This window comes from Rhamphochromis longiceps, linkage group LG3 (assembly GCF_057381845.1).
Source record: "Rhamphochromis longiceps isolate RC_006_pf linkage group LG3, R_longiceps_female_GT1.1, whole genome shotgun sequence".
NCBI classification, from domain to species: domain Eukaryota; kingdom Metazoa; phylum Chordata; class Actinopteri; order Cichliformes; family Cichlidae; genus Rhamphochromis; species Rhamphochromis longiceps.
Window position 1 is genome coordinate 69,063,385 of NC_140559.1, and position 23,765 is coordinate 69,087,149.

The 23,765-nt window shown below is 42.2% G+C and overlaps 2 protein-coding genes across 2 annotated transcripts in view; both read left to right on the top strand.

Moving 5' to 3' along the window:
• The window catches only part of LOC146676553 (protein NLRC3-like), a 464,157-nt gene that overhangs the window by 116,073 nt on the left and 324,319 nt on the right, over nucleotides 1–23,765 (top strand). The gene's annotated exons all lie outside the window — the stretch shown is intronic.
• Nucleotides 9,036–22,856, top strand: LOC146676559 (protein NLRC3-like). Its single transcript, XM_085400837.1, has 8 exons — nucleotides 9,036–9,124; nucleotides 9,237–9,386; nucleotides 9,493–9,606; nucleotides 13,794–13,870; nucleotides 13,986–15,777; nucleotides 17,288–17,464; nucleotides 20,114–20,308; nucleotides 22,679–22,856. Exons 1-8 carry the CDS (start codon nucleotides 9,036–9,038, stop codon nucleotides 22,854–22,856), a joined length of 2,772 nt encoding a protein of 923 aa, XP_085256963.1.

Sequence of the window (23,765 nt, forward strand, 5' to 3'; positions counted from 1 at the left end):
TTATTATATTGCTCTCTTTTGTTTGCTTGTTTTCTCTTTTTTCTTTCTCAACAGGTGATCCAGGTGATTGATAGATGGATTTTTTGTCTGTTTGTTTTGTTGGCTTGGACAACTTCCTACCAGACCCGTGGAAGTGGAAGCTTCAGTGAAGAAAGATTCCTGCTCCCAGCCGTTCATTGGCTCGGCATTTTAAACCCCTAAAGGGTCACCTGGCCTGTAAATAAACAGGGCCAATAAAACAAAAATCACAAGAATAATACAAAAACTTCAGCCAGTTTATCTTAATACATTAACTTATTCTTGTGTACACAGTAATTCATAAATAAATAATGTATATTATCAATAAAGATTGATCTAAACAGTTTAACTGCTATGTGCAGATAAAGGTTGCATAGCTTTAAAACATTTGCTATCCAGCAAATATCAGTCAAACTCAACACAAAAGGAAACACAACAATGGTTCAAATTGTTTGGACCGGTGATCCAAATCAACTGGCGTTGGTCAAACAGATGTGTGGTAGACTTACTTTGAAGGAGCTGCTACCGACAAACCAGCAAATAAACACCAAATATTTCATCTGTGACATTTGTGAGGTTTCCTCAAACACACTCCGTCAGTCTTGTTGCTGTTGAACGACAAACTATTTAAAAATGTCGCGGGTTTACCTGGTCATATTCTCATTCACGGGGCGCTCGCCAAAACAAAAGCAAACCATTAACACCACGCCGATGCTGTTCACAGGACAGCAAGAGTAACGATCAGGAGCATCTGGTCTTCGTTATCGTTCCCCTCGTGCGTGTTATTACTGCGATTTCAGTGTTTTTGCTTCACAACTAAAGTGTGCAGTTTACTTTGTGTGCACTCAAATGGAGTCAAGTCAATTAGCGCCACCTGTGGTCAAGTGCCATAGCCTACAGCCAGATGAACTTGTGACACACATCTGAGCCACGTTTGAATTCCTGTTTCATGCACAATACATTTGTAACTTTTAATTTTTTCTGTTTTTGTGTCTTGCAAATAAACCTTTAAACTGATTTGAAATGATGTTATGTATTTATTTTTGGCCCTTATCTACGGTGGCCCTGAGAGGCCAAACGGACTGCAACTTAAGAAAACACCAGCAATAAAAAAAAAAACGCTGCAAAAGCACAAAAAACACAACTGAAATAGGAAAAAAGAAAACACAAATACAAAAAACGAAAACACAAATAGGAAAAAACGAAAACACAAATAGGAAAAAAGAAAACTGAACTGTTTCTGGGGAGACAATAGTAATTAGTAATAAACAGAGCCAGTGTGACTAAGTGGAGCTTGTGAGAGTGAGTGGATTGAAGAAAGTGAGGGACTCAGATGTGTCAGTTGGTTTGTCTTTGTTTGTGAGTGTGGAGGAGAGATTGGGTTGGTTTTAAAGCTAAGTTAAGAATATTCTGAATTTCAATTCAATTTTATTTATATAGCACCAAATCACAACAACAGTCGCCTCAAGGCGCTTTATATTGTACAGTTTAATTTCCAAAACTTGCATATGATCTTCAGTTTGCAGCTGGACTATCACATAGCAGCTGGAGCAGTCTCACATGGAGGCCAGTCCACTGCTGCCACCTGTGGCCAAGTGCCATAGCCTACTACTAGATGAACTTGTGACACACATCTGCAGTAGAGGCTGAGTGGCTGCTCTCACACCTGGAGCATCCAAATCGACCCACAAACACGCTGAAAGATGCAATGCCATCAATGTGGATTGTCAAGACTGAGAGACCTCTTCCCTCTGACCCCTCCCCAAACCCTCAAACCCTCCTACCCACCTCGACATACAAACTCTGTGTGGCTTCACGTGTTCTGTTGATGTTTACATGATCGAAATAACTTGAACACAAACACAAACAAACAAAGAGGAAGACCGCACCGGAAGGAAACAACTACAAGTCCCAGCATCCTCTGTGTTTAGGGAGCAGCAGTGAAAGTGAAAGTATTGAGCCTCCGTTCAGAGCAGCAGGAGGAGGAAGGTGGAGCTGAGGCAGGTGAGTGTTAACATGAATATGTTTCTTCTTATGACATAAAATAATTCCACGCTGTTCGTGTCTGTGGGTGAAATGTGAGGCCGGTCGGCTCCTCTGAGCGCTGGTTTCCTGTAAGTAGAGAGGAAGTGAGTTTAGCTGAGCCTCCGTTTAGTGTGAGAGAGCAGGAGGAGAGTGAGAGCTGTGCTGAGGCAGGGTGAGTGTTAACACCGCTCTGACATTACTGTGTCTCTGTGGCGGGAACAACAGGCTCCGTCAGTGGAGGCAAAAATAATCAGACTTTGGTTTTTCAAAGGAAACAACTTTATGTCGGAAGTTCCCGCACGCTCATTGGATAACGATGTGTCAATCTCGAGCTATTAGCCAATGAGCGTGCGGATTCACAGAAAGACCCGCCTTTATCACGGGACTTTAAAAACTACAATGGCGACAGAAACTCCGTGAGTGGAGTTCAGGGTGACGTTATGAAACTGTGACGTTTGAGCCACTTCCTGTTCTCAGTCCCAGCGTCCTGATCACCGAGGTTTCTGTTGCTCTGATATCTGATATTGATTATATTGGTAAACAGGCTGTAGCATAAACATCAAACACAGCTGAAGCAGTTTTTGGATGGTTGGCTTCAAATGATCCGTCGGTTTGAAAAGTAAAAACAATTAAAAAAAAGGTGAAGCTGATGCAGGGTGAGTGTTAACACCAGGACTTTAGAGGGAAGAAGAGTCACAGCTCAGCATGTTGTTGACGGGTTGTTGTTCAGTCGGGGGAAGACATCTGAATCATTGCAGGGGGAATGGCTTTCACAACTTTAATGAATTTACTCTGAGTACATGATATGCCATAATTATCTATGAGTTTGTTATATGTTAACACATTTCCGTCATTGTCTAAAAGGTGTAAAACCGTCCAAATGCCATGATCCATCCAATCCTTATAAAAGATGGATTTTCTTTTATCGTATACATCTGTTGTTCCAAATCGAATTTGTATGTGGAGAAAAAATATGCTTGTGTATCATTTTCCAGTACTGGAGAACCTGTTTGTGAAAATTGGATAATTTAATTTGGAAATTTCAAAGTCGCACTTTATAAGAAATTCAATGCCACCCAGCTTCTCCAAAATTACTTTGGGGAAATAAAACCAAATACTGTTTGAATTATTTATGAAAGATTGCAACCATTTGAGTTTGATGGAACCATCATTGCTTCAAAATCAATCGCATTCAAACCTCCTTCTTCAAATGACTTCACTATATCATTCTTCCTAACATAATGTTGCTTGTTTCTCCAAATGTAATTGAAATTAATTTGATTTATATTATTGATTAGACTATTGGAAACATATAAACATTGTGATGGATAAATCAATCCAGAGATACCTTCTGTTTTAGTAAGCAAGACACGTCCAAAGATGGAGAGGTGTCTTTGTAGCCTGTAATCTTTTTGATTTCTGGGTAATTTGCTCAAAATGTAGATTTTCTCTATTATTTGTGTTCTTTGACATTTTAATAACCAAATATTTAATGTCAGTTTTAACAGCTATGTTAAGAGAGCTACTAGGTCACAATCATGAATAGTTAATAATTTGCATTTTCTAATATTCAGGTACAAACCAGAAGTGTCACGGCTGCCGAGGCGAGCCGTGTGGAGTTAGAAGAAGGACCCAAGATGCAGGCAGTGGATGAGATGCCGGTGAGTTTATTTACACAGTGGTGAGAAGGCAAAACAGGCAAGAGGGAAGACAAAACTAAAGACCTGAACTGGGAAAGCTAAATGACAAACCTGAGATGAAACAAAAAAGGGAAGAGAGGCAGAGAGACGAGCAGGACACCGAGGAACACAGACTGACGCGGGGTTACACAGACGAACCGGCAACAGGCAGGAGAACACACAGGGCTTAAATACACACACCAGTAATCAGGGGATGAGAGACAGGAGGGCAACACAGCTGGGAGGAATCTGGGCTGACGGGACAGGGGAAACGTAAACTGATCACACTCACATACGACACGGACCTTCACAATAAAACAGGAAACTCAGATACATGGAACCAGACAAGACATTGAACTAAACCGACAGATTCACAAACAGATGGGGAGACACCATAGACAGACAGATACAGACGCAGACTCAGAGGCAGATCGAAAATAACAGAACTTAAACAATCATCATCTAGAAAATGATAACAAACTAAAAGCGCTGGGTCACCGACCCAGGACCATGACAAGAAGCCTTTGAGAAAATTGAAATTTCATTCATGTTCTATAAAAACTGACGATTCCTCGTCTAACATTAAAGCGTTTAGATGTTCCAAAAGGTAAAGAAACAGAACTATTGAGTCAGAGTATAATAAAGAAATTAAATCTATGAAGTTTTGTTTACCAAAACCAAAATAGGGTAGAGCTTTTAAAATAAAAGGATGTTCGACCGTATCAAATGCCTTATAAAAGTCTAAAAAAAGAATCACACCATCATCTTCAATTAAGTGATTAGAATCCAGTAGATCTACAACCAATCTAATATTATTGGTCGTAGATTATCAATTAGTCTTTTATCTTTACCAGGTTTGGGAATAAGGGAGATAAGACCCTGTTTCATTGTCGTTGCTAACATTTCATTACTAATGATTTCAGTAATAGTTTTGAAGAAAAATTCTTTTATTTCTTTCCAGAAGAATTTATAAAAGATTGCAGTCAAGCCATCCTGACCAGGAGCTTTGTCATTTTCAGTTTGTTTAAGGCTTGATCTCAGTCATCCAGTGATATATCAGAATCACAAATTTCTCTGAATACAGAATCGATTTTTGGAGTATAAGGTTCAATCTGATCACAAAAAGTTAATGAATCAGCAATTAAATATTTTGAGGAGAATAAATTTGAGTAAAATTTATGTTTTTCTTCCGCTACAGTCTTATGATTTGTGCATTCCTCCCCATTTATGATTAATGTATTAATAGATTTCTTTTCTTGCCTCTGTTTCTCCAAATTGTAGAAATATGAAGCACTTTTTCAGCTTCTTCTATCCATTTTGCACGAGCTCTAATGTAAGCTCCATGAGCCTTTTTCTTGTATAGATCATCTAATTGAGTAAAGACAACAGGGATTTCTTATCAGCCTCTGACATAAAATGTCTATTACAATAGTTATTTATATCGTAAAGTAATTTACTTTCAAATTCCTTCTGTTGTCTACTTTTCATTTTACTAAACGTAATTGAAAATTCTCTAACTTTAAATGAAAAAATTCCCATCTATGTATGTAATTGCCAATTGTTACGTTGTTGTAAATGTTATGGAGGAGCTCTTTAACTATCTTAACATACCCGTCATCAATTAATAGATCTGCATTTAATTTCCAGTAATCTTTTTTAAACTGCGTTTTATTTTCAGGGTTAAGTTTAAAAGTAATAATACTGTGATCTGTCAACGGGGCTGCTGAGATGGAAACATGTGAAACATCTATATAGTAAAGTCGACCCAACCACAGTATGGAACGCCAGGAGTGCCATAATGAATTAATTAAATGCACCATTGAATAATAAATTAAATGTGACAATAATTAATTAAAATTTGAAATAATTAATTAAAATGGGAAATAAATAATTAAATAAACATTTTTTGACACATTTAATTAATTAATTAATTATTTCACGTTTTAATTAATTATTGCCACATTTAAATAATTATTTAATGGTGTATTTAATTAATTCATTTTGGCACAGTTGACTCCTTCAGGTCTCACCATAAATTTATTTTATGTGTCAACCTCACCCATCAAACCCAGGGGGCGGGGTTAATGCTGATCGAGTCAGAACCATTGCTTTGGCCTGGTGGCCATTGTTTTTAGAAGGCGTTACTGCACACCAACAGCTGCCATGTGGAAACTAACAGAACTGAACTTTGAAAAACCCTGTTTGTGTTTGTGTGTGGGATGGACTCAAGCGCAGACAAGGCAGCTAGAATACAGTTCCGTTTTTTACTATACAACACCAGGTGCAAATATATACAAGTGAGATGGCAGGGGGAATCCAGGGCACAGGGAAATCCGGGAAAGGAGCTCTTCACACACGAGGGACTTCATAAAAAACACAGCACACCAAGGGTTCCAGGGAAACGGAATTCCTGTTTACAGACAACAAGTGATTAATCCAAAGGGTCAGCGATACGAAAAGGCAACAAGAGACTAGTACTCCGGAGCTTACTACCGAGGTTACTCAATAGTCCAGCGACGAGATGTTTCCAGCCTCTGCCTTAAGTAGTGGATGAGTTTAGGCGATGAGCCACAGATGTGTGATTAACTTCAGGTGCAAGGGCCAGGGGCGGGAGCCCGCAATGAGCTCCGCCCTGGCGAGACACAGCTAGCGTGAGAGAGGTAGATGTAAACAAGAAACATATGTAGCCAACCTGAGTCAGCCGGGCAGACACGGGGACCATGACAGTTTGTGTCTCACCAAATACCGTTTTAATATTTTTTAGCCGAGAATGTAGCGGTTTAATCTTCAGATGTCTGGTCGGTTTGTCAAGATACAGCTTTTTTGCAAAAGTGCTTCGATGATTTCGGAGATGTCTGCCCAGCCCAGTCTCACGGCAAAGCGTGGGACAGACCCGCTCGCCTCGCAAGCAATCGAGCTGCTATTACCACCGACAAAGCGCAGGCCGGTACACAGCTGTAATAACCCCCGCTGCACACTGACTTCATTTACAGAGGTTATATTTATCGTGTTTTTATTTCCTGATGTTCGTATGTGTCATACATGTTCCAGTCACCAATTCTGAATTATAACTAACATTAAAAACATGTTTAAGGAGGAGAGAGAGCAAAAAGATTCGATTAACATCTGATGTTTGGGTTTTTGTTCAATAATCAGCGTGACCTGATAAACACATAAAAGAAATAACGTTGGTGTTTCCGTCATGTAGTAACTGTTAGGTTTAACTGTACAAAGGTGGTTCGACACTATGAAACACACACAGACTTCATGATGTTCGCCTCATTTTTTTATTGTGAATATTAATCATGAGGGTAAACGGCCCTGTACACCACGGAGCGAGGTCAGCATGTCCACCATATCTTCAGCTCTCTGAGTTAACCCATCAAACTAATCTAATGCTCATCTACGAATAATTCACGGCTCATATCAATATTATTTTACAGAAAATCATCCTTATTACTGCCAACTATTCCAGATACCATCAAATGTTAAAGGAAAATATCAGGATGAGTGTCTGTGAGCTGAGAAGGACGTGAAGCGAGCAGTTTATCCCAGAGCTGAAGCTGCTCTGTGTGCAGAGATGAGCTCAGATTCGTGCTGTGATTGATCAACAGTCACAGAAATGTAGACTTGTAGTTATTACTGCAGTATGGTCACAGCAGATACTGATAAACATGTATTATGAGGATGGATGATCAAGTTTCTCACTCTCTCCTTTAAATCTCAGTTTTTTTCTTCTTCACAGTTTATCTGTTAATTTATTAATGAATAACACTGAAAGAGTTTCTGTTATATTTCCCCTTGAACATCAGCTTATTAGGGCGGCATTAGGAAATAGCCCCCCTCCAAAGAATGAATAAATGAATGATGATAATAATAAAATGATTCAAAAGCAGAGCTCAGAGTGGTAGAATGGTCAAACATGGATCCACGGGTGGTTCAACTGCATTTGGTGACGTGACTAAAGCAAATCTTTCAAATAATCCCACCATCAACGGGATGTTGTCTCCTTTACTACGGTTACTTTACTTGGTCACCGTGTGAATTTCTTTGAAATGAACCAAATTCTTTTATTTGTCGGTTGTTGCATATTTAACCTCTACAGTCAGGAAAGGAGGAGATGAGGCCTCAACAATGTTGGGTTGTAGCTGTGCTTCAGGTTAGAGTGAGTGTCCATGGAATAAATGTAAGTCAGTGAACTGGAAACATGACTGTGTTCAAACTTTGTTTCCTTTTTATAATGAGTCTAATCAAAGGTGGACACAAGTATCTCCACTGTGACTTTTCTGTGTCACCATCAGAGCTTCTGCACAGTGTTTCTGGGGCAGATAACATTGCAGCATTATGGAGACATTATGGAGACAAAAAGAAAAGCGTCTGGACTTCTTTAAGTTAAACTTAAAGAAGTCCAGACGCTTTTCTTGGACTGTTCAGTGTTGAGTCTCATTCACACACTCCCTCAGACTCTTCACACACTGATTTGCTGACATAAACACACTCCTGTGTGCTCTCTTGGCTTCACACACACACTGAGGACCATCTACAGACTGTGAGCTCCGTCTTCTTTGTCTTTGGAGCTGAACTCTGACAAAGTTAGGAACAAAACTTTCTCCAGCGTGTGAACTTTCCTCCTAGACTCAGTCTGAGCAGTCAGACCACATATTTCTAAAGCAGCACATGAAGGTGTGGCTCACACACACACAGGTGAAGGAAACAGCTGCAGTATTAAAAGCTGCTTCACTGTCTACAAATATATGAACTGAATGTTTCTTTCAGGCTGTAAAAACCTTGTTTATCCTCCATTACAGTCCTGCATTCAGAGCATTACTTCTGTTATATTAGTACATGTATTTTATTCTGATGAACACATGAAACTCTGAGCTGGATTGAATCCATTGAATCAGAGTCCAGGACTCAGACTAAACACGCTGAATGTGTCCTGAGCTCGGCCGCTGTTCCACAGTAACTGCTGTCAGAGTCACTGTTACTGAGTTAGCTAGCAGAGCAGCTAGCAGTTAGAGTATGAGCTCTGTAAGCAGTCAGCTCGGTCCTGGACATGGTTACTGACATAAAGCTGCTCTCTGCAGCCATGTTTGACCTGCTGCTTTGTAGGACTACAGTAATGGAGGATTTGGAGGCTGAACTCGGCTCTGTGACACTTTTTGTAGTGAACTGATGAAAGCTGCGTCTCAGATGGATGTTAGTCCAACACATCAGACACGACCTCTGCAGCTCTCAGTTGATGTGCACATGAATGATTTGTGTTTCCTCTGCAGGTAGAAAGTGTGTGTGAGCTGATGTGAATTGAGCAGCATGGATCAGTGTGAGGACAGAGAGGAGGGAGTCCCTCCCTCTAAAAGCACTCTGTGTGGGGAACATGAGAGCCAGACCAAAGCTCAGAGGTGAGATGACCATCTCTAACTGTCCATGACTCTTCTCCATGTCACAGCTCAGCACTCACATCACTGCTCCATCATTATTCACACTCATACCTCTGTGTGTGTTGTTTTAAAGCCCAGAGCTGTGGGGCGTACCAGGCTCAGCTGGACATAACCCTGAAACTAATCCAGAGCCTGGACCTGAACCCAGCTGTGTTTCCTTAAAGAGCAACAGGTCGAAGGGTGTTGCTGTAAACTTTAACAAAAGACTGTTATGTGACAAAGAGTAAGTACATTATTTTTATGAGATTGTTCATCATGTCTTTAATTTAATATTTCCAGTTTTTCCTTCCTGTCTCATGAAGCTGTGACATTTATTGTTTTTCTTTTAGGATCAATAAGAGGCCAGAATCTCCTGGACCTGAACCCAGCTGTGTTTCCTTAAAGAGCAACGTGTCGAAGGATTTTTATATAAACTTTAAAGGCTGTTCTTCTGCTGCTGAGAGGTAATGTGTGTCTAGATGTTGTTCCTGACTCTGTATTTTTGAATAAATCCTCATGTTTAATATCAGCTCAGCTCTTTTTCACACACATTTCTATGTTGGTATGTGAAGCGGTGTGTGTTGGAGTGTTTCCACAAACACAGCAGTCAGAGTGGAAAGAGTGGATGTTGTAGGAGGTGTTTGTGTAGTGAAGAGGCTGAGTGTCTGTAGGACTCCAGCTGCTCCAGCAGGTGTCTCCTTTGTGCTTTGCTTCAAACACAGTGTAGGGAGGAGCTTCCACTCAGGTGTTTCAGGTGTTGCTGGATGGAGGAGTCTGAAAGTAACAAATTCAACCAGAGTTCAAACAAAGGCTTAATATACGTGTGTGTTTGATATAATGCCAACAAGTACAAACAGGTGTTCTTACAGGTCTTAATCACAGAGGTCTGATAAGTCTGGTGACTTTCACACTCAGCAATTTTGCTGCCTTTTATTTTATATTGGCATTTTTAAAGCCCTTCAAAGTCTCCCACATTCATACAGAGCTTTTAACACCAAACTCCTTTACAGTCCTTCTCCTCTCACACACGATCACACGACTGATTTGTCTGCAGCAGCTGTGTTACTGCTAGTATTTTATTATGTGTGTAATCTCCTCATATTGTTCCTGTGGTTTAGTTTGACTTCCTTCTGCAAACTCAGCTGCTCTGTTGCTGATACACGTCTCCATGAATATGATTGATCAGATGCTGCCAACACCATGTGTTTCATGTGAGCGCTCAGCTGAAACCCTGGGTTGACTTATCGAGTTAATAACAAGCTTCACGTGACTGTGAATGCTAAAGTGAATCAGATAAAGGAAAGAGACCCTGCTAATGTTGGACTCACTTCTTAGTGTAGATCCCAGGAGGAAGTTCAACATAGCCATTCTTTGTGCTAGCTCGACCAAACCTGAGACCACAGTGCAGGATAATGATCATCATCTGTCTCTGTCAAGGACATTTAAAATCCACAAATAACAAACATAATTATATTTGATCATTAAAAATATGTTTTCAATTAAAAAAGCATGAGCACACTGGTGGATTACAGAAACATGAAAACTCGTTAACAGTAAAGTTAATTTAGGCGTAAACAAAGTGTCAAACATACTTAAGTAGAAGGACTGATGTTTGTGTTAAAATACCCTCTTAAAGCTGAAATACTGATTCAACTTCTTTCTCCAAAAGTTGATTCAGTTCATCTGGACGTAGCATTTTGTGGGAGAAACATTTCGTCTCTCATCCAGGTGACTCCTTCAGTCTCAGCTGACTGCAGGATTCAATCTTATAAACAGGACATTTGCATGATGACTGAAACCAGCCCACTGAAGGAACAATGGGCTGTGAGGTCAGTTCCTTAATCTTAATTATGCAATTCTCATGACCATTGATCAACAACCACTGATCAATGGTCATGAGTACCATTCACAGAGAGTTGGGGAATGGCTGCAATCACAGCATGTAAGATGGTGACAGATGTACCCTTAGGCCCCCTCCTCGATTCAGAGATGGTCTTTCCCTTTTCACGTAAATGGCCTCCTTGACTCCGCCTTCAAACCAGCGTTCCTCCCTGTCCGGGATGTTACATCCTCATCATTGAAAGAGTGTCCACTGGCCTGTAGGAGTAAATAGACTGCAGAGTCCTGGCCTGACGAGGTGGCTCTTCTGTGTTGTAGCCAGAGGTTGTTTGGTTTCCCCGATGTATAAATCCTGCCAATCGTCCTGCACTTAACAGCGTACACTATGTTACTCTGTTTGTGTCGGGGGACCCGATCCTTGGGGTGGACCAGTTTTTGGCGCAGCGTGTTTTGGGGTTTAAAAGCCACAGAGACCCAGTGTTTAGAAAAAATGCGACTCAGCTGCTCCGACACTCCTGACACATATGGGATAGCTACAGGTTTTCTCTTAGGCAGCGGTTGTCCTTCTCTCCTGGATCGACTGGAACTTTCTTTAGGAGCCTTTCCAGCTTTGACAAAAGTCCAGCTGGGACACATTTACGCTACGTCCAGATGAAGAGAATCAACTTTTGGAGATTTACTTTCCTGGATGATTGAGAATGCATCAAGACGTTCCTCCTAAAGTGTTATTCAGAAAAATGACAAAAAAAGTTTTAAAAATAAGGATTAAAATATTAAAAACTATGTTTTTGAGTTTCCTGATGTAGCACAAAAATATATGAACATAACTGTATATAGGACAGATATTTCACGGTTCTTTTAGGCAGCACCAAAAAACAAAAAGACTATTTTAAGCTGTCTGAGGTAGTGAGTCAACATGTCACACTGGGTCAAAGGTCAGGGAGTAAAAGTGTGTTTTAAAGGAGGTTTAAAAGCAGCGAGTGAAGGAGCCTGTCGAGGTAAATCGTTCCATAACTGATCAAATTCAGTTGGTGGACCTCTGTGTGAAATCAAGCATCTGGTTCGCAGAGAGGATAACCCTCACATGGGCTGTACAACATTATATAGGGAGACATTGTATTTTTATTTTATGTTTTATTCCTATTTATTCTATTTATCCCCTTTGTATATTTTATTTATATTTGTCTCTGTATTTATGTGTGTGTGTGTGTGTGTGTGTGTGTGTGTGTGTGTGTGTGTGTGTGTGTATATATATATATATATATATATATATATATATATATATATATATATATATATATATATATATATATATAATAAAACAATTCTGTAACTGTAACTTCGGTCGTTGCTGTGCTTTTTGGAAGTCGAATTTCCCAGAGGAACCCACCCGAGGGATTAATAAAGTTCTATCTTATCTTATCTCTTATCTTATCTTAAAAACAGAGATTATCGTAGCCATCGCTCTCTCGCATGGACGTGGCAGTCTTGCTGTCTGCTGCGAATCCTCCCCGTACCTCCGTGACCTCGTCTGGTATCTGCTCCCTCCTCTGTAAGAGACAGTAAAGGAAAACACGTCTCATGCCTAGTCTTGAAAATCTAATCTTATCATCCATTGTTCTTCTAGGGCCTCTTCTTCTTGTGGCCTCAGCTAACTGCTAATATTTAAATGGCTAACATTAACATGTGTGCCAGCCAGGTTAACATTTATGATGAACTATGATTAATTAACTGATGTTGAACCTGGAGCTTTGCTGACCTCTGAAATTCCTCCTAAAGTGTTATTCAGTGTTGTGACAGTCAGCTGCTTCAGCTGCTGCTGGGATGGGCTGTGGCAAAGAGAACAGAGAAAATCCAAATCAGAGTTTTTCTCTGAATTAAAAGCAAGGAAACAACAATATATTCTACATGGTGAAACTGATGGTTTCTGGTGTTTGGGTCTGTTTTTCTGTATTCATGCAGATAAAGTGTAAACTCAGATGAATTATACCATCAAATGTTAAAGGAAAATATGAGGATGAGTGTCTGTGAGCTGAGAAGGACGTGAAGCGAGCAGTTTATCCCAGAGCTGAAGCTGCTCTGTGTGCAGAGATGAGCTCAGATTCCTGCTGTGATTGATCAACAGTCACAGAAATGTAGACTTGTAGTTATTACTGCAGTATGGTCACAGCAGATACTGATAAACATGTATTATGAGGATGGATGATCAAGTTTCTCACTCTCTCCTTTAAATCTCAGTTTTTTCTTCTTCACAGTTTATCTGTTAATTTATTAATGAATAACACTGAAAGAGTTTCTGTTATATTTCCCCTTGAACATCAGCTTATTAGGGCGGCATTAGGAAATAGCCCCCCTCCAAAGAATGAATAAATGAATGATGATAATAATAAAATGATTCAAAAGCAGAGCTCAGAGTGGTAGAATGGTCAAACATGGATCCACGGGTGGTTCAACTGCATTTGGTGACGTGACTAAAGCAAATCTTTCAAATAATCCCACCATCAACGGGATGTTGTCTCCTTTACTACGGTTACTTTACTTGGTCACCGTGTGAATTTCTTTGAAATGAACCAAATTCTTTTATTTGTCGGTTGTTGCATATTTAACCTCTACAGTCAGGAAAGGAGGAGATGAGGCCTCAACAATGTTGGGTTGTAGCTGTGCTTCAGGTTAGAGTGAGTGTCCATGGAATAAATGTAAGTCAGTGAACAGGAAACATGACTGTGTTCAAACTTTGCTTTCCTTTTTATAATGAGTCTAATCAAAGGTGCACAGAAGTATCTCCACTTTGACTTTTCTGTGTCACCATCAGAGCTTCTGCACAGTGTGGAGAAAGATCCAGAAGCAGAGCTGGACTGCAGACAGCCAGTCAGAGCAGCTGTGTACAAAGTAAGACTGAATATCTGTCTGCTGATGGACTCATTTCTGAAAACTGGACTTCTTGTGTTGTTCAGACATTGAAGAGTTTTCTTTCTCTTTAGTCTCATTGTTTTTCCTTCTTCAGCAGATGTTGGTCTGCAGGAGGTTTTAGATGAACATAAGATCAGTCTGAGGAGGAGATGTGAACGTGTGACTGAAGGAAGTGATGAAACAGGAAGTAGAACCCTCCTCAACAGGATCTACACTGAGCTCTACATCACAGAGGGACAGAGTGAAGAGGTTCATACCCAACATGAGGTGAGGCAGCTGGAGACAGCTTCCAAGATGGACGCCCTCCATGACGCTCCAATCAGGTGCCAGGACATCTTTAAAGCCTTACCTGACCAACAGAGACCCATCAGAGTGGTTCTGACCAACGGCGTGGCTGGTGTTGGAAAAACCTTCTCAGTGCAGAAGTTCACTCTGGACTGGGCAGAGGGCTTGGAGAACCAACATGTCAGTGTGGTGGTTCTGCTTTCATTCAGGGAGCTGAACCTGATCAGAGATGAGCAGTACAGTCTTCTGGAGCTGCTCCATGTTTTCCATCCAACATTACAGAAGGTCACAGCAGAGAAGCTGGCTGTCTCTCAGCTTTTGTTCATCTTTGACGGCCTGGATGAAAGCAGACTTTCATTGGATTTCACCAACAGGAAGCTGCTGTCTGATGTCACACAGAAGTCATCAGTCAGCCAGCTGCTGACAAACCTCATCCAGGGGAATCTGCTTCCCTCGGCTCTCGTCTGGATAACTTCCCGACCCGCAGCGGCCAATCAGATCCCTCCTACATGTGTTGACAGGCTAACAGAAGTACGAGGCTTCACTGACGCCCAGAAGGAGGAGTACTTCAGGAGGAGATTCAGTGATGAAGAGCTGTCCAGCAGAATCATCTCCCACATGAAGACATCCAGGAGCCTCCACATCATGTGTAGTATCCCAGTCTTCTGCTGGATCACTGCTACAGTTCTGGAGCACATGTTGACTACAGAGCAGAGAGGAGAGCTGCCCAAGACCCTGACTGACATGTACTCACACTTCCTGCTGGTTCAGACAAAGAGGAAGAAGAACAAGTACCATGAGGGACATGAGACGAGTCCACAGGAGCTGACGGAGGCTGACAGGGAAGTTGTTCTGAAGCTGGGGAGGCTGGCGTTTGAACATCTGGAGAAAGGAAACATCATGTTCTACCAAGAAGACCTGGAGCAGTGTGGTCTGGATGTAACAGAGGCCTCGGTGTACTCAGGAGTTTGTACAGAGATCTTCAAAAGAGAGTGTGTGATCTTCCAGAAACCAGTCTACTGCTTTGTTCATCTGAGCATTCAGGAGTTTCTGGCTGCTGTCTACATGTTCCACTGTCACACCAACAGGAAGACAGAGGTGCTGAAGAACTTTTTGGGAAAAGACTACAACGAGTCCTCTCTGGATGAATTCCTGAACAGAGCCATGGAGAAATCCCTCCAGAGTAAAAATGGCCACCTGGACCTGTTTGTTCGCTTCCTTCATGGCCTCTGTCTGGAGTCCAACCAGAGACTCTTAGTAGGTCTGCTGGGTCAGACAGAGATCAGTCCAGGAACCATCCAGAGAGTCATCAACAACCTGAAGGAGATGGACAGTGATGAAATCTCTCCTGACAGAAGCATCAACATCTTCCACTGTCTGATGGAGATGAACGACCTCTCAGTACATCAGGAGATCCAAGAGTTCCTGAAGTCAAAGAACAGATCAGAGAAGAAACTCTCTGAGATCCAGTGCTCAGCTCTGGCCTTCATGCTGCAGATGTCAGAGGAGGTTCTGGATGAGTTGGACCTGCAGAAGTACAACACATCAGAGTGGGGACGACAGAGACTGATTCCAGCTGTGAGGAACTGCAGAAAGGCTCGGTGAGTCCAGATGTGATCATTAACATCATTGATCAGTGTAGGTTAGTAGTTTAATGTTGAAAATAAAATCAGATTGTAAGCACAAAGTGTTTGTGTCCGTACGCTGCAACCTTCCACACCATTCCTTTATTGTACAGACTCAGCAGCAGCTCCATGGATCCCAAATCCAAGAGTGGAGAACAGATTTGAAGTGTGTCACATCCATGCAGTCACAGCTGTTTCCACCATGTTTCCACTGATATTAATCCTGTTCAATGACACGTTTCATATCAGTGAATATGTTCTTTAGGACGTCCACTGACATGTTTAAGTGTCCTGCTGGAAATCACTCAAATCATCCATGAAATCCATGAAAAATCCTTTTAGTGTTTCTAACTTCACCCTCTGTCCTCTCTCTCTCTCCATCCTCCTCACTGCTTCTTTCACTGATAATCACACAAACATCGTATTCAGCTACAAAATAACACAATAATATCATCTGATGATCATTATTATAAGAGCAGGATCCATATTTGATATCAGAGTAACACACTGCTTGGTTATGTGCAGTCATCATCAGTGACTGTGGGTCAAACAGAAGCTCTCTGATTGGTTGCTGACCTTGGTCACCTGTCCACTCTCACCTGTTTGTGTTTGCTCTCTCTTTGCTGTCTCCATCCTCTCTCTCCTTTCTCTCCCTCTCTGTCTTTGTACGTCACTCAGGTCCAATGGAAACAGTGACATTTACAAACCAATCAAAGACAAACTGATCCATGTCAGGTTAGAACAATATTCAAAGTGAATACAGGCTGCTGCTGGACACAGACAGGTAACATCATTTTGACTTGCTGTCACCTGGATCTGGACTCATAAACACTGAAGCCCTGAACAGGAATACAAATCATTTTCTGCCAACTAGCGACACAGCAGCAGATAATGGCTCAGAAAGCTCAAATGAGCCAATCATTTCTGTGTTTAGTTCCCCTGAAATCAGATCTGATGTCAGCAGCTCTGAGTTCATTCATCATTATTGTCCAGTGATGAGATTTCTGCTCCGTTTGGTAACAGTCAGCAGGTTTTTCCTGCGTGTGGACGTGAACAGTCGTACCTGACAGCAGGTAGCAAACAGAGATCATCTTTCCAGCTGGAACTCTTCACTGAGCTGAACTCATTCAAAATGTTCTGGAGTCAAAACAGGAAACAGTCCAAATGTGTGTCTTCACTCTGACTCTGGATCAGATCTCAGTGACAGACTGTGGACATTATGGAAGCCTAAATGTGACACCATCTTCCTCCTTCATCTGCAGATTAAAGCCAAACAAAGATTCTCATTAAAAGTCTGCAGGTCTGAGAGAGACTCAATCGTTGTGTCATGTCAAACACAGTAAGAGGAGCTGAAGCACAGATGTGAAGAGCAGATTCATCAGATTATGACCTCACTCTGTTTTGTCTTCATATACATTCAGTCTGTGTTTATAATGCAGATTTTCTGCTTTTATAATAACACATTTTATATTTTCTATCATCACAGACTGACTCGGTGTGGACTCTCAGAGTCTCACTGTGAAGTTGTGGCCTCAGCTCTGAAGTCCAACCCCTCCCATCTGACAGAGCTGGACATGAGTGGAAACTACAACCTGCAGGATTCAGGGATGAAGCTTCTGTGTGCTGGACTGGAGAGTCCAAACTGTCGACTGGAGACTCTGAGGTGAGTTCACTGACTGCGGCTGTTGTAGTTTTTCTATATTTCAGGTCTTTGATGTTTGAAACTTTCTTTAGTTCCTAAATGTTCAGGATGTGTCTGAAGACAAATGTGAAGAAGTTTGAGTGCTTTCAGAAATGTTGTCTTTCCAAACGACTGAACAACAGTTTTTCCTTTTGGCTCCAAACAGAAGTGACAGACTTGAGCAGGGTTCATTTAAAGGCTGACAGAAGTGGAGTGGTGACGGGGAGATGTTTGACAGGACAGTGTTTCAGCCTCCACAGGTTCATGTTGTGCTCCATCAGTCAGTGAAGATGAAGTCAGTGCTGATGAGGCTGTAGAGTGTGTGAGGGATGTGAATGAGGATGATGAAGATCTGATGATAGCAGATAAAAACAGGCTGCAGAGACTTTGAGCCATACAGGGCACACAGTGTGTGTACAGAACAGCTGAAATCATTATGGAGGCCTCACTGGAATATGGAAGCATCACAGTACAGCTTCAGTGAAGCTTTAAAGTCTCTGATATGAGATGAGAAATGAAGCAGCCAGAGCTTTTTCATGAGTGGAAACCCACTGTGACTGTGAGCTGCTGCTACAGCCTCCAGATTAGCCAGCAGCTCATCCTGCTCAACATTTCCTCACCAACTTTAATGGAAGTGTGATGTTTTCAGCTGGAGTGATGGTCAGGGTGGCCTCCCTCTCCTCTTCTTCTCCTCTTCCTCTTTCATTTGTAAAGCCACTTCTGCTGCTTTCATTCATTTGGAAGTCCTGTAGCTGAGTTTGGGAGAGACTAACAGCCTCGGCAGCAGAGGGGAGAAAGGCTGTAACACCACCACTTTACTCTGTTCTACCTGTCACATCATTTTATCAGGAAACAAATATGCTCATGTTTTTACTATGTTTGTCTTGAAGATGTAAGAAGATCACATGGTGCTTTTATTATTGTGTTGGTTTGTTTCCTGTCTCTTGGATGGAGCCAAGCTGTGCGTGGCCCCTGGGCCTGTGGTCAGAGTGTGTGCTGGATAATCCGGCCCAGGATGAGGCCAAACTGACATGGGATGAAATGTCTGTCACATAATTGAGCTTAGTGTAGTTTCATTTCTGCACAATTTAAAAACAACCAAAACTTTGTTCTGTCTTTTCTATGTTATACTGTAGACTTTCTCTGATACTGTGTCCAAAAGGAGCAGCTTTTACTTTGAAGGGGAGGCGTCCCTGTTTCCTCTTCAGGTTGGATGATGGAAGCAAATTAGTAGCTGTGTCCCAAAACGTCGGCTGCATCCTCCAGAGGCTGCATTTGAAGGCCGATTACATCACAGCCAGGCGATGAAGGCTGTCCGTATTTGTCGACTCCTTCAAATGTGCCCGACAAATGCGTCCTTCATTTCCCCGAATTTGAAGGATTCGTCGGGTGTGTCCTTCGTGGCCCACCATATCCCAGAATTCATAGCGCGGCCCAGCCAAATTTCAGCTGCCAACAATGGCGGCAGCTACTAAGTTTTCAAATTACTCTTATCAATCTTTCTGGGTCACAAAATAAACTTTTAACATATTTTCAGGCGAGAAAGTAGCTGTGTAAACTTCAAATATCTGCTTGGTTTATCAAGACATCGCATATTTGCAAAAGTGTGCCGACGTTTTCGGAGACGTCTGTTACCCACCCGATCGCTAGCAAGCCGGGGGGTTCAATGGTCACTCCAGCCGGCGAGAGCAGCGGACGCCCGGCTTCATCGTTTTCAGACCCCGCTCTTTCACTACTCAGGTGAAACACGATATATAAGTCACTCGGATAACTTAAAAATGTAATTGTTTGCCTTTTTTCTGTGTTTTATTTGTTCCGGAGTAAATCGGTTTGGCTGAGATCAAAGTTCCTCCGGGATTTTCACACAGCTGAATAAACGTTAAACAGGAAACTGATTAAACAGAAGTGTGAGACGGTCGAGAGTTTACGCCAGTGTCCTGTTATATTTTAGATAGCAAGGAGCAGACGGCCGAGTTTATTAAACTCCACCGACACAGCGGTGACGCAAATCTGAAGGCTAGACCGTCCCATTTCACAGCCTCGCACTTCCAGCCTTTTCGGTCTTTGAAGGACCCGGCCCACGTAGACCGCGAATACCGGGTCCTCCGAAGGATGCAGCCGACGTTTTGGGACACAGCTAGTGTGTGATGTTCTTTCAGTGTTGCACTTTGTAGACGCTCCCTGAGCACTGGTCTCACAGCCAGCTGCACATAGAGACCAGTGTTGTTAGTCCAGGTCAGAAGATGACTTGTTGGAATGAAAATGAGCTTGTAGTTTGTCTGCTTTAATAATGTGACTGGAAAAAGGTGTTGGACTTCAAATATGTCCATTTCTTTCACACTTCACCTTTAAAAGTGAAGCCTTGTGGTTCCTGGAAGGAAAAACACGACTTTTTCAAGTCTTTGTCCTGTTTTTATGAGAAATGTACGACTTTAATGTGAAACATTCAGAGTTTTTTCTCTTGTTGTGTTTGTTTGAAGCTGCTTCCTGTTGGCTTCAGCTGTTTGGAGTTTCCATTTTCTAAACTTCTACATTCTGAACCTTCTTCAGCTCTGAACAGATGATGAAACACTGAATGATTTCAAGCTCACACTTTGTCTAATAAACTTACATCTTTCATTCTTCATACAGATTGAGGGGCTGTTATTTGTCAGAGATCAGCTGTGATTATCTGGCAGGGGCACTGAAGTCCAACCCCTCCCATCTGAGACAGCTGGACCTGAGTAATGACTCCTGCTCTTTGATCAAGAACGAGCTGCAGGATTCAGGAGTGAAGCATCTGTGTGGTTTCCTGGAGAGTCCAGGATGTGGACTTGAAACTCTGAGGTCAGTCAGCATGTTTTAGTTGTGCTGAGATGAATATGATGTGAAAGTTGTGCTGACACTAAACTGCAGACATCAGGCTGATATTATACTGATCCACACTGAGGATCTTCATGGTAAAGTCTGTTTTCTTCTTCTCTGGTTTAGTCCATTGACTGCAGCAGAACAATGTTCACATTTCAAACCTTCAAAGAAGAAGAAAAATCCTCCACTGGATAATTCACTGTGAAACTCTCCAACTCTTCATTCCACCTTAAAGTCTGTCTGACACTGAAATCCAAAGCAAAATGTGCGTTTGCTTTACAGACAGCAGTCCAACACAAACATACACACATCATCCAAAACACAGTCCAACATCCAAATCTCCTCCACTGCCAGCATGAATGATGGGAAAGAGAAGGAGGAACACTCTGACATTCAGGGTTAGAATGAGTTTCATGAAGCAGACTGTGAAGATCAAAGCTGCATTAGAAAGCTTACATGAATGAATGAGTGGACAGAAGTGGACAGAGATCATCTGAAGCACTTCAAAGGCTTTAAATCAGCACATTTCTCTTTATTCTTTATCAACTCTGTTAGTTTCTCTCAGTTTTCTGTGGAATGAAGCTAACAGCAGGCTAATAAGATGCTGACCAATAGGTTTCTATTAAAGGTTGTAATTTGTATATGAAAAAGTGCTTTGGCTCAGCAGGGATCAGCTTACAGGTAGAATACAGCTGCTGGATGGGATTAGCATGTCATAGCTATCTACCAAACTGCTAACTGGGGGATTTCAGGCCATCTATGGATCATTTTTGCTAACTGTTTATTCAGCTTAGGCTCACAGGGCTGCAGCCTGTGCCCTAGCTGTCATAGGGCAAGAGGCGTGGTCCACCTGCACAGGTGAGCAGTCCATCACAGGGCCAACAGAGAGAGACAGAGAAGCACTCTCTCACATCCACACCTACAGCCAATTTAGAAGCACCAATGAACCTAAGCAGCATTTCATTGGACTGTGGGAGAACATCCAACCTCCACAGAAAGGCCAACAAGCTTCAACCTACAACCTTCTTGCTTTAAGGCACTAGTGCGAACCACGTTTCCCCATTTCAGTCCAAATCCTGCATCTTCCTGTTTCTGACTCCAGGCCAGCTCCACTAACACTTTCTCATCAGACACTGCCACCTAGTGGAGGAAGTCTTAGTCCCATTTGAAGCTTCAGATTACAGTTAGTTCCTTTACAAAGAGGTGGAGGTGGTGGGGCCACAGCACCATCATCACTGAGTGCCATAGGACACTTAACCTTTGTTTCCATATGCTGGGAACTTCCTGTTGTTCCAAGGAGGACTGGAAAATGTGTGAAGATCTCCCAGTCAGTTCCTCACAGCACACTTCAATCATTTCCCTCCCACAGCATCAGGACCAGGGCTTTTTCTCTCTTTGGTCCCACTAAGAGATTTCCACACAAACACCTCATCAGTGGGACTCTCAGAGCTACCAGCCCTTTGCTACAATCACAAAGCTCTTCATTGAAATCAATGATATCAAAGCTGGAATCAAATGAGTCCAAGTCTTCTGCTGATTCAGCATCACATTCATCTTTGCTCCTTGTTCTGCATCCCCACCATGGACTTCATTCCTTTCCAAGCCAGCCTTGAGTGTCCTTTATTCAGCTCATCCTCTGCTTTACTTTTACACCTGATTTTAGCTGCTTTATCTCTCTTTCAACAAGTTTCTGTGCCTCAATCTTTTTCTTCTCTCCCTCATAACAAGACAGCTTCTTCTGCCTGAGAACATGTTGGAGTGATTTACTAATCCAGGGCTGCTTATTGGGGAAAATACTTCCTGTTTCCAAAGTAATCCCCATTTTTCCCAGAAAGAAATGTAAGTAGAAATCGATGATCTAAGTGAGAACATGAGCCTTTAAAAAGTCCCAGTGGGTGCAGTCAAAGCAGTCCCTCAGTCCCAGTATAGAGTCTTTGGTCCAGACTGGAACAAGTGTGTGCCCAGTTTGAGCTCTCTTCAGTCCTGTGACCTGACAGACCCAGAGGGGCCATCACATCACATTTAGAAGCTCCCCTAATGGAGCCACAACACATGTCCAACACTTAGTCTGTCTTGTTGGACCAACTGGAAGAAATGATTCAAGGACTTAGTCACAGAACAGAGATTCAAATCTCCAAAATCCAACTGGCTGCATCAGGACATATAGTCTGAAACTCTGCACAGTTTCCTGTTTGAAGCTGCTTCCTGTTGGCTTCAGCTGTTTGGAGTTTCCATTTTCTAAACTTCTACATTCTGAACCTTCTTCAGCTCTGAACAGATGATGAAACACTGAATGATTTCAAGCTCACACTTTGTCTAATAAACTTACATCTTTCATTCTTTATACAGATTGAGGGACTGTTATTTGTCAAAGATCAGCTGTGATTATCTGGCAGCAGCACTGAAGTCCAACCCCTCCCATCTGAGAGTGCTGGACCTGAGCTGGAACAACCTGAAGGATCCAGATGTGAAGCAGCTGTCTGATCTTCAGCAGAGTCCAGACTACAGACTGGAGACTCTGGTGTAAGTAGAGTGATGGAGTGAGTGGGTGGTGCTGTCAGCAGTATTGTACTAAACACAGTCAGTATGAAGCAAAGATCCAGTGTTTCCTGTAAAGCTGCAGCTTCTCAGTGAAGCTGTGAGAGGAGAATGGTGACAGGCTTCAGGATTGGACACAAACACTTCCTGTTTCTGACCTTTATGGTCACCATGGTAACGGCTGACACGCTCTGATCAAACGCTGTCAACAGCCAATCAGCTCTCTGAACAAAGCAGCACGCAGACCAATGACTGCATTCATTTCCAAGTTTAAAGCAGTGAAGAACACAGTCTGTAGGTGAGGAAGAATTTAGTGAGAGCAGATGTTTGGATGGAATTCCTCCAGTTAACAGCTGGAACCGTCCATCTGGATTGTTGGGCTTGTTGTTGGGGTTCCTACAGAGCTCAGAGTGGACACACCAAGGTTCTTCTAATGAATGAAAGTCCAAACTCAAACTAGGAGGGAAAAACATCTTCATCAACTTCAATAAAAATCCAAAGATTAGAAAAAGTGAAGCAACAATGAGTCCTAGTACAGTCCCAGCACTGAAGTCCCTGCTGCTCTTTATACTGGATGTGCTGCATCACTGACTGACAGCTGATGAAGAGTCTCTGAAAACACTCGTTTATCTCCTCTGCTCTTCCTTCTTCTCTCTGCAGGTGGAGCTGATGATGGTAAACAGGACGGTGTGTGTGCTGAGAGAGGAGGAGCTGTGTCCTGATGATCCAGAGAGGTTGAAGCAGCAGCAGCTTGTGTGTAGAGACGCTCTGACTGGGCCATGTTACTGGGAGGTGGAGAGGAGAGCTTCATCCAGCAGTGACTGACAGAGGAATGAGAAGAAGTGCAGATGACTGTCAGTGCTGCAGAGTGAACTGCTCTGAGAACAGCTCCACTGTC

What these genes read in the sequence shown, in the direction of transcription:
- LOC146676559 (XM_085400837.1), top strand. Translation starts at nt 9,036, where the DNA reads ATGGATCAGTGTGAGGACAGAGAGGAGGGAGTCCCTCCCTCTAAAAGC. An exon ending in AGCCAGACCAAAGCTCAGAG is followed by an intron (nt 9,125 to 9,236) that starts GTGAGATGACCA and finishes GTTGTTTTAAAG; the next exon opens with CCCAGAGCTGTGGGGCGTAC. An exon ending in TGTGGACTTGAAACTCTGAG is followed by an intron (nt 20,309 to 22,678) that starts GTCAGTCAGCAT and finishes TTCTTTATACAG; the next exon opens with ATTGAGGGACTGTTATTTGT.